The sequence below is a fragment of the Pieris brassicae genome, chromosome 8 (assembly GCF_905147105.1).
Source record: "Pieris brassicae chromosome 8, ilPieBrab1.1, whole genome shotgun sequence".
Taxonomy (NCBI): Eukaryota; Metazoa; Arthropoda; class Insecta; order Lepidoptera; family Pieridae; genus Pieris; species Pieris brassicae.
In genome coordinates, this window is record NC_059672.1 from 11,156,830 (window position 1) to 11,171,410 (window position 14,581).

At 33.8% G+C, this 14,581-nt stretch overlaps 1 protein-coding gene across 5 annotated transcripts in view; it reads right to left on the reverse strand.

The window, feature by feature from the left end:
• The window catches only part of LOC123712940, a 31,221-nt gene extending 17,222 nt beyond the window's left edge, over positions 1-13,999 (reverse strand). For 2 of the 5 annotated variants that reach the window (XM_045666346.1, XM_045666344.1), the window contains exons 1-8: positions 13,773-13,996; positions 5,265-5,380; positions 5,016-5,101; positions 4,348-4,606; positions 3,214-3,495; positions 2,399-2,531; positions 1,513-1,655; positions 308-512 (exon numbers count right to left, since the gene is read on the reverse strand). In XM_045666346.1, coding sequence (XP_045522302.1) covers positions 308-512; positions 1,513-1,655; positions 2,399-2,531; positions 3,214-3,495; positions 4,348-4,606; positions 5,016-5,101; positions 5,265-5,331 — 1,175 coding nt within the window. In that variant the 5' untranslated portion in view covers positions 5,332-5,380; positions 13,773-13,996. Of the gene's footprint in view, positions 1-307; positions 513-1,512; positions 1,656-2,398; positions 2,532-3,213; positions 3,496-3,679; positions 3,781-4,347; positions 4,607-5,015; positions 5,102-5,264; positions 5,381-13,772 lie in introns of those variants that run through there. The other 3 variants (XM_045666345.1, XM_045666347.1, XM_045666348.1) reach the window with 3 other exon arrangements.
• Between the last annotated feature and the right edge of the window lie 582 nt (positions 14,000-14,581).

The following is a 14,581-nucleotide window of genomic DNA, read 5'->3' on the forward strand; positions in this document are numbered from 1 at the left end:
CCAACTCCGGGGAAATAAATACAGATAACACAACTTTCTCTACAGCTGTGATACTTTTGACATTCAACACCTTTTGTCTTCAATCACCGTGACCACGCACGCTGTAAAGCACGCGAAACGTCGGAAAATTTTAAATTTTAAATTTTGTAAATAATTATAAGTTTATAATAATACAAATAGCTTTAATCCGGTAAAAAAAATTGTTTTCTTTCAATGTGTAAAAGCTATGTTAGCAAAGACAATACTATGTAAAAAACTTATTGGATTTTCTCATACATAGCGACTCTGAATTTTACCCGACACATACCTGCATTGAAAACTCGTCTGTCGCAAGCACTCATCCAGGCACTCGCTCAGCGATCGTCCCGTTATTTCCGAGTGGAATTCACCGGTTATCCGGCTGTTGCGGTACCGTTGGAAGGCAGTATCCGGACGTCGTCCCGGGGCAAACAGGTGGGATGTCGCACTGTTGTCCGGGTACTCGGTACCGCGAGCTGTCACCCGGTGAGAGACTGATCATTGAGAGACAACCCTTATTGTGGTACATTTGCTCAGCGGGTCATAGTTCTTATTTTAGTGATCTTTCAAAAGGTATTGTGTGTTAAGAAAACACTGTTTAAACGGATTGAAGCTATGTATTATTATTAAAAGTCACCGTGACCACTCACGCTGAAAAGCAGGCGAAACGTTCGGAAAAAATTAAAAATTATGTAAATAAGTTTTTAATAATAATACATAACTTCAATCCGTTTAAAAAGTGTTTTCTTAATGTGTAAAAGCTATGTTAACAAAAGACAATACTAGGTATTGTGTGATTCTGTACCTCCTAAGGCGGATAATATATTCGACCAAAGCAAATAATTAAAAAGATTATTTAACTCATTGTGTAAAGATTTACTTGTGGGTAAATTATATACAATCAAAAACTTTAAAAAAAAACCTCGCAACGCTCTTCTAACGTAAAAAAGTTGTGAGATTCATTAAATTCTTGAGGGACCTTCTCTTTTAAATTATAACGTAATTAACTACCCTAACAACAGCTTATAGTGACTAAATTAATATTACTAATATTTTCTGTTCCTTAGCTTCTAATTGTATCCACAACCAAGTTATAGGGGGCCGAAAATGGCATGAACTGCTTCGAGAAAAGGATAGGAGGACTTGGGGGGCGTGGGTTCGTATCCCACTTCTGATACCAATGTTATGTTTGATGGACTAATGATATATACCATTTATAGTACTTAGTTTATTAATTATACATACGTAATACATCAGACTACAGGTTGTGTCTCAGGCGAGCCCCGACATAGCAGTGCCGGGGGGAAATATACCAATTATAGACAATCACTAGTGGTGTCCACACTAATAACATACTATACATATAGTGATGTTACAACAGACCAGATGTCTTAATACTATAGACCCAAATGTTATTTGGCTAGTTATGCTTTAACTATTAAACCGATTGATATAGAAACATTTATTTATTTATATACGATAAATACAACTTACGATTATCCAGGCAGACAAGGTCGTAAAAATGATGGGTAGGCGATGCACTAACAGTGACGTCATCCTTCTGAGACACAGAGTCTTCTTCAGAAAGGACACATTGCTTTGTCATTTCATCGTGCTCTATAGAACGGCAAAAGTACCTGAAATTTTAAAGGTTTAATAATATCTGAATTTATATTGCTTTACATACGTGTTGTGTTTTTAATGTTTTTTTTAAATTTATATTATGCAATATTTGCGGACACAAAATTAAATTAAGTGTACAAATGTCTAATTTAAAATATGATTTTGTTAAATTGTGTAGGTTCGCGTTATCCTAATAGTAATCGCACAGCATCCTGCAATTAAAATACAATATAAATTATTTAAGAGCAATGTTTGTGCATCGATATTTACCTGTTTGTTGAATTTTTGAGTCGGTTTAAAAAATATTTTTTTATACTATAATAATAATGCGAGCTTTGGCTTTCCGAGAGTACATGGGCGGGCAGTATCACTTAACATCAGGTGAGCCTCCTGCCCGTTTGCCCCTATTAAAGCCTCGGCGGGTATCTACTTGCGTGTAAGCAATAAATCGTAGTTAATAAAATCTAAACGTAAAGCCAGATATCACTTTGTTTTATACTATGTAAAATAACACTTACATTGTATATCTGTATCACACACATATATCAATAAAAAAATGGCAAAATGTGTTGACCAATTAGTTTTTTTTTTATTTAGGAATAAACTATGAGGAAAGCTTTAATGGATAGATTTAAGTAATGTTTTGTGTTATTCCGGAAAAGCGAATATTCTCGTAGCAAAATGTTAAATTTGGTAGTAAAAAATCTTATTAAGCACTGTAATTATAACAGGTAATTATTATTTAGAAGTAACTTACTTTTCAGCTCGGACACACATAGATTGACATTCATCCAGTGTCATATTGGAGAAGACGTCCGCTTCGAATGGGCCTCCCAGCCGTTTGTTCTCTTCCTTTATGAAGACAGCTAGGCCGTCGCATCTTCTCTCAGCTGTACAAAATAAAAAAAATACATTTTCCAGAATCAACAATCTGGTAAAAGAAAGATTTCGATTTTCTGTATATGTTTCGCGGTCATTTCTAATAGACAAATAGGTGATCACTCTTCTGTGCCTAACACACGCCGACGACGTTTTGGGTTTAAGGCAAATCAATTTCCTCAGCTGGAGTTCGAACCTACGACCTCAGACATGAAAGTCGAACCCGTCTCAACAATGTATATAACAAAGTTAAGATTTCTTACATTATTACCAAATTAAGTCGTCTACAAAGCATTTCCTTTGTTTATTCGCATACTACGGATTGTGAGATAAAACTGCTCTTGAAATCGTCATTTATCTATCTGGTATACAAACCTAGTGCCACTGATATGCTGGCTAACTGCTGTAGGTGACCTAAGCTGACCTCTAAATCCATATAACAGACGTAATGTGTCTGCCTCACACTAACTGGATTAGGTACATAATTTATGCATTAGACAACGCTATCACAGTAATAATCTAACAAGTTCTATATAACTAAAAATAAATCTCGAAAACTACTTGTTTTTAAGTGTTTTTTTTTTAAATTTATATCTTGAATTCTGAAAGAGGTTTTTATGGAGAGAAAAATTGAGAGAAAATAAAAAATCATATTAATACGAAATATTTCGTAAATTTATAAATAAATCTCACCATTTAAACAGGTATTCTCCAAATATTCCGCGTTATGGTCATCTTCCAACAACTCCGGGTGGGTTCTTCTCGTGAACCTACTCAATGAGCAGGTCCTAAGAGCCGAATCAAAAGTCGCTGAACGACACACAAAGCTAAACTCCCCCAAGCACTTATCTTCACATTCTGTACGATTCGCGACCATGATGTCCTTTAAATCTGATGAGGGCAGTTTGAGACGCTTACGAGCGTGACGTTCGAACACATAACGTCTGGATGGGCATTCCCGTTCTGGCCGATTCGCTAGAAAAGTAAAGTATTTATTTATAAGTAATAAAAACAACACATAGAAAACATAAGTCCATTAAGTACATTGACCCCAGCGACTTTTAATTAACTCCAAAGAAATTTCTTTTAATTAATCAAAAGAGATTATTTCTCTACTCGTGAGCGTATTTAAAAAAAATGAGCTCAAAGAAAAACTTACAAACAAAGAAAACATTGTTGGAAATGTTATTTTTTAAAACTGTAATTTAATCTAGAACAAATAGCTAATCTGGTCAAGATCTTTTCACTTGAATGTTATCGTTCTGTTATTGGAGAAATGGCACGACAACAGCACTGTATTTAAATTCTATGACAAATGCAAATTTACACTTAACTACGTACGGATTCAATGTTTCTAGTTTTGTCAAAGAACTCAAAAGATTCTTTTAAATTAACAACAATTATTATTAAAAAATACATAATAGGAATGCTTTATGTTAATAAACCGTGTTTAACGTTTCGTTTGCTATCCATTTTTTAGACATACAAAAATTCCTTCACTCAAAATACTATATCTCACAAACTAATAGTACGACCGTAGTCGTAAATATAGTATTATGTACGTCTATTGAAGGTTAGAGCTAACAAAATATCATATTAATTTAATACAATTAGCACAATCAATGTGTCTTTCTGCGAACTTTTCAGTCCACAAAATTAAGGCGTTACTGCAATCAGCTAACTCAATGTTACAAGTTCCGCTTCAGTTCCATGAGCACTGATCAACTTTTTTACAAGAGTTTATCGCAATATAAAAGACGCGCAATATTAAATACAATTCATACTTGTGGTATAACTATTTCTCTACAAATCTGGCCTCATACTTACATGATAAGCAGATCTCATTGAAATGAACACTGTTGGGGACAATCATAAGCGTTCCTATTCCCTCTGGAGCCGCCTGTTCCCTTGTAAGGTAGCAGGTTGACTCCTCATACTCCGGTTCCGGGCTGAAGGCGGCTATCCTCGCTCCTGGCTGGAAGTCTATAGAGTTACAAGTCCTTACAAGGCCATTTCCCGATCTATCACGAAGACACAGATCTTGGCATTTTTCCAAGACGCGAAAAGGGGGTGCTGTTTCACGAATCTGTAGAAAAAAAAGATTTTATTTAATTCACTAAATAGTATTTTCGTAAGAAGTTACTTGTTGAGGAAGCGCTGTTCAAGTATTATGTAACGATTTTTTTTCCTTTTGTGACATTACGATGCAGGGCGGATATTGAATTACGCGTACTTTACACCATATAAAGGTAACTTTTAGGTATAAAGATTCAAACGTTACGTTATGTTTCATGGGGGGTCAAGAATCTCCAAAAATTGCGTGACGTAATACTTGAACGCTCCCTAAATGTTAATTCCTCTCCATTATCACGAACGGTATAGTTCTTGGCATGTAAAAAGCAAGTAAGTTGTTATGTCTTTTATCACTGCAAAACATAAAACACGCCAAAAGCCACAAACATAACCCAAAAATATATATGTAAATATAAACTTACAACATCATCATCGAAGCCATGGAGTTGTTGATTGGGAAGTCTTTCATACATAACTCGTCCCATACCCTGATTACAAGTCGTTTGTGCTGAAAACATAATATATACGTTAATTACTGGGATTTTGTATATGTACTTATACTAGATAGATGTCCGTAATAAAATTAATTTAATTTTATAATAGGACTCCCGTAACCGGCAAATTGAGATGAACGTATTTATTTTTGGAACGTGTTCATTAATATTCCATACCATTAGCCATCGTTAGCATAGTAAGAGCTGAGAAGGCGTGCATGACGCTCAACCCTCGTGGCTTCATCTTCCTTCCGATATCTGCTTGTCAGGTCACCGACCGTTCATGGGGACCCCTGGAATTGTTTTTTTGTAATAAATACTCCAGTCAGTGGGGACTAAATTTCGTAATTACCTACATGATATTTAATTCATAAATCTCACACGTTTCTACTTCGTAAAAGAAATTTGCTAGAGGAAATTACAAATTTGTAATTCAAATTAATAAAGGTAAGGAAGGGTCTTGCCAAGTGTAATCACTTCATATCTGATATAGTTTTTATTTTATTGTACCTACAACAGATCAGAGCATACCTTTGGCTATCGACTGTATTAAAGGCATTCAAGTCAAAAAAATTACACAAATTATATCGCATGATATTTTTATGTTGAATATCATGAATTCGGAATGCTCTTCAATAGAAAAAATTAGATACAAAACGTAGTAACATAATAAAATATGAAAAAGCAAATTCTTGATAATGCTATGTGGTCATTGAAGAACTCTGATATAGATGCAGAAAACTAACGGTGACGATGTTCTTATTCCATTAATTTTATTTAAAAAATATATATATATATATATATATATGAATCGTATCGTGAAATGTAACTATATGTAAGTACTATATAACAAAGTTGTTTGTATTAACTTTTTGAAGTGAAACATTCTTACTACACTAAATTAAAGAAAGGTCCAATACTACATTTAGATATGGAAAAAAGTCTAATATTATTAATTATAAAAACTTCTTTGATCATTGTAGTTTTTATCAAAATTAAAAATTTATATTAAACTTAAAAATTAAAATGACTTTCGTCACATTATCTTGAAACCAAAGTTTTTGAAGGTTTCAGTGACGACGTGTGAATCACAAGTGAAGCACAAGTTCCTCACGATGTTTCATTTATCGTACGAGCGACTGTTAAATGTGCTAAAGACAAAACGTCCACTGATCGAATTTACGTTGTCATAGATGAGAGTCGCGAGCGCAACTCACCACAGCTCATACTGCTATAAATTGGCGTGATTGAAAGGAAATAATTTCCAGTAAACAAATCACATATTTCTATATAAAAATCTTTAAATTACTATTTATTTAACAAATATTGCAATGCAAACATGATATCTATTTCTGCACTTAGTAATTGCTTTTGCAAATACAGTAAGCGAATAATGTAGAGTAAATATTTTTGTGACGTTGTTTGTCGCTGAACAAACATAATTTCATTACACAAATAATGTAGCCTAATGAAACGTATATTACATTATTCAATACACAAATTGCGTTATAATAACTATTGTTGTACCGAAAACATGTACACAAATATTAATTTCATTACATATATGATATGACATATTTAGTTTATTGCCGAAATATTTTAGGAAAAACTGTAATTACTTATAACAGCGATATCAGCATGAAAGTATGAAATTTTTGGCCGTTCTACCTGATGTAGTGAAAGAACATTACATTCATTCTGATATACTTGAACACACCTAGCGATTTCGCGATGGACAATCTAACGGGAGCCAAAAAAATACTTTCTTCAGATATCGATACAACAGTGCTACATATAAACCTTGAATCGTTCAGTAGTATGAAATTACTAGTACGTATTGGTAAATGCCCTCGGCGTGTGTAAAACAGCGGTTCGTTGCACTTCATGAATGTGATGAGACAATTGAGAACAAGGCTGAATATAATATGATTGAGCGTAAAAGTTAAGTATACTAAAATGAATCTATAGCCAAACACGTCATAATAAAAATTGTTCGTACTACAGCGCATTAGAAATATTTACGACAGTTTCTATACGAAACTGTTGATAGGCCGAATTACAGCTCTTATTAGACATTTAACGAGGGATCGAACAAGGTGGGTCTCTCCATGCTGCACCACGATGTATTCAAAAAAATTTACGCTATTTAACTTTTTAATTAACTTCCTAGAAGTCATTATCACTGCCGTGTAATACTTTCAAGGCAAGGTGCGCTTTTTCCCCGTAAATAATTTCCTAACAATCACGCCACTTAACACGTTCGCTGCATTACGAGATCTATCAGATATCTTGCAGGTCTTGTATGAGCATCACAAATATACATATTTGCTTCCTATTTGAAGCTGAATTCAAGGACATTAAAAAAGAAATTAGAGATGGATTAGGTCCCTAACGCACAGTACTATAGCGTGAGCCGGTATTTCGACCAGAAGTTTGACACCAACTTAACTTAACTAAACTTAAATAACTTAACTTATTATTATGACATTATAAAATTTAAAATGACATTTTCATGCCTATTATTTGACTGATTGTGCGGATAAACAATCATTCCATTTGTACCACTATCTTAGCAAATAAACGTTTTTATCAATTATAGGCCTTGACATTTAAAACAACAAAATTTTGACAAAATTATGTACCTAGGAGCCGTTCAAGTATTACGTTAGCAGATTTAATATAATTTATCACCCTCCTATTCCTCTTGTCAGCAAAAGTAAGTAAAGATTTTAAAAATAATAGTACATACACGTTTTGTAGCCAGTAAAGCCATTTAGTTTGCAAGCATAGACAATGTGTGGGTAATATGTGTTGAAAATTAAATATTAACTATTGCCGTAATCACCAAATAAGTCATATAGTACTTACGTAAATTTATTTAGCTTAACGTGAATTTATTAACTGATGTTTCTAAAGTAATCGAAACGAGTTATGGAAAAAATATATTGCGTTTTTTAATTGTTCATTGCCTTGTTACGAACCTTACTAACTACAGTCGAACAGTATCGTATCATAAAAAGCATTGTATCGTCTATTTCCCTCATATCATATCAAAATTGTTTCGCATAATAAAACCTATTATATTTTCCAATTATTTAGTGCGCTCACAAATTAATTACATACAGTATTTACTGTTAGGCATTGACAGGTTTCAAAATGGTCTCAACTTTGTCAACGATACCGTTAATGGTCATAGACGCGTGAAAGGGGCGTATACAAATTCATCATTAATAGGATCCATAACATATTCGGAATAACGGAAGTTGACATGGCTGTAGTGGTTTTGATACTCATATCTAGAATATAAATGTTTTGTTTTTTAAAATATATCAAGGATAGACTGGCAGGGTTAAAGGTACCTACACTGACACAGGGACCGCCCTTTTTGAATATCTTTATTTTAATAGGTATATTGTTAATTTATCTATACTCCTGAAAGGTTTTGACTGAATTAATCATAAGTTACGGCAAACTTATAGAATGCTTTAAACAAAATAAAGTTAAGCTGTGTCTATAATAAACATAGTGATTAATGTTTAAAGAACTTTATTTCTCATTACAAAAGTATACTTTATTTACATGAGTAACATTATGTATATACGAGCGAAATAACGTCCAAACTTCAGTCTAGTAGATTCACACTGACCTGTATTTTTAATGCTCTTTTGAATTTGTTAAACGCGCTAATATTGCCAATTTTAGATGGTAATTGATTTAATAGTTCCACACCCTCATAAGTAATTGACCTCTTCAAATAATTTGTGCGCGGATTCGGCAAGATAAGCAAACTCGCTCGACGAGTGTTACGTGTAGTTGTGTGTTTGATTTTTTAAAATGATAAGCTAATTATGTTAATAATTCTAAAAAAACTATTATTTAAAATAGACCCCATCATAAATTCGACTGCAGGCGGTACAATAATTCTGAATACGTACTCAGTACACGCTGTAAATATGATTCAAGATACTCCATGAGGGACTCCAGACTATGAAGAATATGAAATGCTAACCGTTTATCTGGAAGGTGATGTTTGGTAGTAAAAACAAAACCTAAATTTTAATAAACGTGCTACAATGGTAAATCTGCATGACAAAGGCAGGCGAAGGCCTGGGCTATGAAAAATTTGGCGTTTCCAAAAAATTATGGCAATCAAAACGGAAGTTGGTTTCCGGTGCTTTGTGATCGGAGCGATGTCCTCGTCAGAGTGATCTGGCTGATGACGGCGTGACCAAAAATCTGTACAGTTATCAAAATCGAGGTCTACCAATTTCAAGGATCACATTTAATACTTATTGTTTGGTCGATATAATATTTAAAACAATGAGGTTGTCTTTAAATAACATAGTTGACATCGATTTTGAGCCAATTTCTGAAAAGAAGCACGCAGAATATTAATGATTATATCCATATCTTTCACTGCTCCTTAACTTCAAAGACTTCTTCAGAATTTCAAGTTATTATATAAAATAGCACTTAATATATATAAATATGTGCCCGGTGCCAATTTCTCTTCGCTCTCGCATTTCACCATTTGTAATTTCCATCCTCGGCCTATGATGTATTGATACATACATTCTTAGCCTCACTGTCTATTTTCTTAGGTAACATACTCACTGCTTGCCTTAGAAATTCGACCGGGTAAGTTTTAAGCGATGGTACCGCACAGCCCTTCCAAAGGCAGAACACAAATTTAAATTTAAAGAAATAAGCGCTCCGACCGGGAATCGAACCCGATAGCCTAACGAACACTTAATAAGACTGCTAAGCTTGAGTCCCTTGAAATGCTACCTTACTAAACCTAATCAAATAGACATAAGACAAAAACAATGTAATACAAAATGGCGTCGATTTCTAAGTCAAAATATGCTATAATAATATCTATTACAAAAACTTACGACATTTGAAACACAATACCTCGGAATTCATAGGTAACTCGTAAAAAAAAATCCCAAGGGGCTTTGGGAATTCAGTGAAAGTCACATATATGAACGGAAGTGTATTGGTCCTATTGACTTAACGGTTCTTTCATGACCGATCACGCATAACCAGGTAGAAAAGCGCATTGAAAATGGGAAGGGCTAGAATTGGCGTGGGAAAGCATTCCAGTAGTCCTGACGTAATACGTAGTACACACCTTTAAGGAAAAAGTAATTAATTCCAATTGATGGGAAGTGTACAATCGAATGCGGGCCTCTAGTATCTTTCGATACATGGGTATTTAAATCGTGTCGCGTTATTTTGACATCCTTGACTGTAGGGAAAACACTGCTGAAAGCATTTCACAGAAAATAGAAGTACTTGAATAAATACAGTCTATATCAGGACATTTGACATTTAAGAAATATTTGTCCACAGAGTATAAAGCCTAACTTTATATGACGACTAAAGAAGCCGTTATGTAAAAGTCAAAAGAAGCATGAAGAGTACCGACTTATTAACGATGATTTTTAGCTTTAACCTTTAACATTTATTCCTTAAATTTCCTTCGTCTTCCCATCTCTCATTCGTCGATTATCGATCGTAAAACGTCACATCAACGTCATACAAAAGAGACAATTATAATCTGTTTACATTAAAAAATATACGAGTATTCTCTATTAATATATCGCTCCCATGGAAAGGTTTCAATCATAACAAATTTTGACATCAACTACAAATATGAATGACATATTAATTTGCAAGTTAGACTCGTCACGTCTAGGAAGTTGGGGGTGTGTAGTTGTGTACTCTTGTCTTTGCAATTTTCAATACATTAGCACATATAACTAATAGTTAAATTAAACAGTGCTCTTATAAAAATATTGATTTGTCGTGATATTCGTATAGAGGGCTTAGGAAATAGGTATCTCTATGAGTTAGAGAATACGTATAGCCCGGAGGTCAGAGACGTAATTTCCAACGCGATAATTGGTTGAAGGCGCAGAAGTGCGTCGGTCATCATCATTTTTTTTACTTAACATATTAATTATAATCAATGGCGCTACAACCGTTTTAGGTCTGGGCCTAATATTTTAGGAATCTGTTTTATGATAATATGTTAATCTAATAGGCAAGTAGGTGATCAGCCTTCTGTGCTTGACACACGCCAACAATTTTTAACCAATTTTTGTTTTGGGTCTAAGGCAAGCCGGTTTCCTCACGATGTTTCTTCACCTTTCGAGCGAATGTTAAAATGCGCACATAGAAAGAATATCCAATCCAAACCTCAGGGATGAGAGTCGCACGTTGAACCATTATAACATATATATGGTCCAAAACCTGTTGCTGACCCCGTTAACAAAGCCTATTGAATGCTGTCTCCGACACTATCGACATATTTATATGTCCGCAGAGTGAGTTCACAGTAGCGATCCTGTGTATCTTATGTATTTAATATGATATTTTATTTTTAATTAGACATTATTGTACTGGCCTAATACTGTAAGGATTGTGTATGTATTTTTGTGAATAAATAAATATAAAGATATAAATCTTGCATATTAGATGTAAATAGATAATTAAGTAGTATATGATTATTTATTTTACTATTATATTTATACATTTAACGAATATTTAAATGATCCCAATCCTTAGGATTGATTTGCTCCAGTTCTTACAATTTTTATGACTCAAAACTTAGCGATTAAAAAGAGTGGCGGAAAGTTTCTTGCCAGTTCTTCTTACCCGCTCTACGCACTTGACTTGCGATCTAGTAGTAAATGTAAATTAACAATTAATTTAACTTCTTTTCTGACGCTCATAAGTGTACTTGTTTACCTATATGAATAAAGATATTTTGAGTTTAATTTTATTAATTGTTGGTTAATGCTTTTTACGCTTACGTTACAGCGTTGCATGATTATTGATGTAGATGTCGCAGCCAACTAGCTTAATTAGCCGTTCAACGAACAGCATAGTCTCTTTACAAAACAGTGCCGTTTAACTACGGCCTGATGATATTCAGTCGTTTCATCTACTGACACGGCTCACGTGTATTCCAAATCTTATCAGCTGTAGAGTAATTTTTTATTATATTTTATTCGAATATTTATCAATTGATGACACGACTCACGTGTGTTCCATAATGTTAATGGCTGAAGGTGCGCAATACATCAACAGCTCACTAAAATAATATAATGTATGTGTGAATAGGTGTAAGTAGTATTTAAGATATTTTCAATGAACAGTAAATGAGATTTGAATATTGCTCTGTCGTGTGCATTTCTCGCTTCTTCTCAAAGTGGCGAAAACTACTTCAAGCACTTAATTATCGTGGTGAGCCTGCCTAATAATTTTGAGATAGTCCCACAACCTCGAACCTTTGATCATACCCGTAGGGCTCCGTCTGTTACCTTAGATATCTTGGTGCAGACATCCCGTACTTATTTATACATTCACTATTTATGTGTTAGCGTACATCTGTAGGGCTTAGGGATCCGTAGGGTTGTTAGGTTCTAACATCTCACCCTCTCATATCTATATATTTAGTTATCTAGTGCAGCTTGCTCATACATACATTACATATACTATACAGATACTCCTTACATTCAATACATTAGATTAATACATAAAGATTAAACACACATTTCACAGTCCACTACCTAGCAAGTTGTACACCCACTTTCTGCCTACTCCAAACTGTCAATAAAGCGTCGCCAAACAATACACTTAATGATGTATTCCAAAGTTTAATGAAAAATAGTATGAAAAAGTGTAGTGATACTAAAAGTAAGCGTAAAAACACTAAAAAGTTACATTTTAAATATATTAAATAAAGAACTTCTTATGTCAGATATTTCAGCCTTTTTAATTCTGTCACATGATCGTACGAATGGCCTAAACATTAGCCAGGCTGTTAGTTTGATGTTGTAACAAATGCTACGACTGAATATAACTCAAGCCGCTAGTTAACCGGCGCTGTTTAGCAAAGAGGCTAGCCTGTTGATTGAACGGCTGATTAAACTAGATGGCTGCGACAGAGACACTACAAGACAAAACCTGTTATTCATAAATACACTTCACCCTTCTTACTAAAGTACTCCTTCATCTCTGTATGTCAAATTGCTTTAAAGCTGCGATGAAAAGAGACTCGGAAGATGACAGAGTAAAGTACAGTTGAAACGGTGCAACTTTATGAAGTATGTGTATGTATATTTTTTGTCTATTGCATCTGCATTTACATTAATAGTTTGTGAAATATATATAAAATATATGGAATGTGTATATATTATTCATGATCATCATTATGTTTTCGAGTATGGGGATTTAAAAAAAATGTTGCGTAATGTATGCTAAATGGATCACGTACGCAAAAGAGAAAGTCATGTTACGCAGAAAACTGCTTCAATTTCACGTTAATAAATATATATATCTAAGATTAATTAATTTACTATTTAAATAAGGCATATTGTATCTATACTATATTGTACAAAACATTTTCAAGTTACTAAGTAAAAACCTTTGGATTTTGTAAGGTTTTAAATTTTGGTAATATTTCATTTTACAAAGAGGTGTATGTTTAGTGTCAACAGTTGTCTTGTTTGGCTTACTGATGGTTAAAAAATCCCGTATAATTTTTTTTTTCAAAAGCCAAAATTTTGTATAGGATAATCTCAGACTTCAATAATCTTTCATTGTGTTTTTCCAGTTATTTTAAAACATAAACATATTCTACAAATAATCCTAATTCAATATTATAAGACTCACTTAAGCAGTGGTGGGCGGGTTACGCTCGTAGCCTCGTAGTACTAAGTTATCCCGCAAACACAAAATCCACTTCACCAACGGCTGTACCACTGGACTGTCGAAACTGAATTGTGGACACATGAATACCATAATTTAGTTAAATCACATACCGAGGGGATTGACAAAAGGTCCTATGAGCGAATCACACCAACGTCACGCCTGGCTGATCCACCATAGACACCGGTGACCCGACTGAAATCGTACTTGATGAGTTTGAGAGCGAACATCGTAATTATCGGCCGGCAGAAATAACGAATTTTGTATGCACTATTTGGTAAGTAGCCCTAAGGATAATACTAGGGCGGTAATAGTAATAGAATCTTTATTATAATTTTATTTGTGTATATTACACCCCAACAGCGTTTAAAACACAATTCTAAATCAAACAAAAGGAATTTTACATTCAGTGTCTCTCGTAGCTCATGGTGATAATTATCCTTCCTTGTGAAAGGAGTTTACCTTATTGCTAATTGTATAACAATTCTAATTCTTTATAATTGATATTTTTTCTATTTCTATATTATTATTTGTTATAAGCCAATATTAATCTCTATAAATGTGTAACTTCTTTAAAATCTTCTTAAAAATATTGATTTCAAACTCCGAAGCTCAAACCGATCGCAAGCTAAAAGATTTCACTTTATTGAAATAGACTTTTATCAAACTGCAGGATATCTGACAATAGAATATATTGAAAAAGAAACAATAATCGGGCAAGTAATAAATATTCTCATTCAGTGACCCCAAACAGCGCGCTTTTCCGGAAGCTA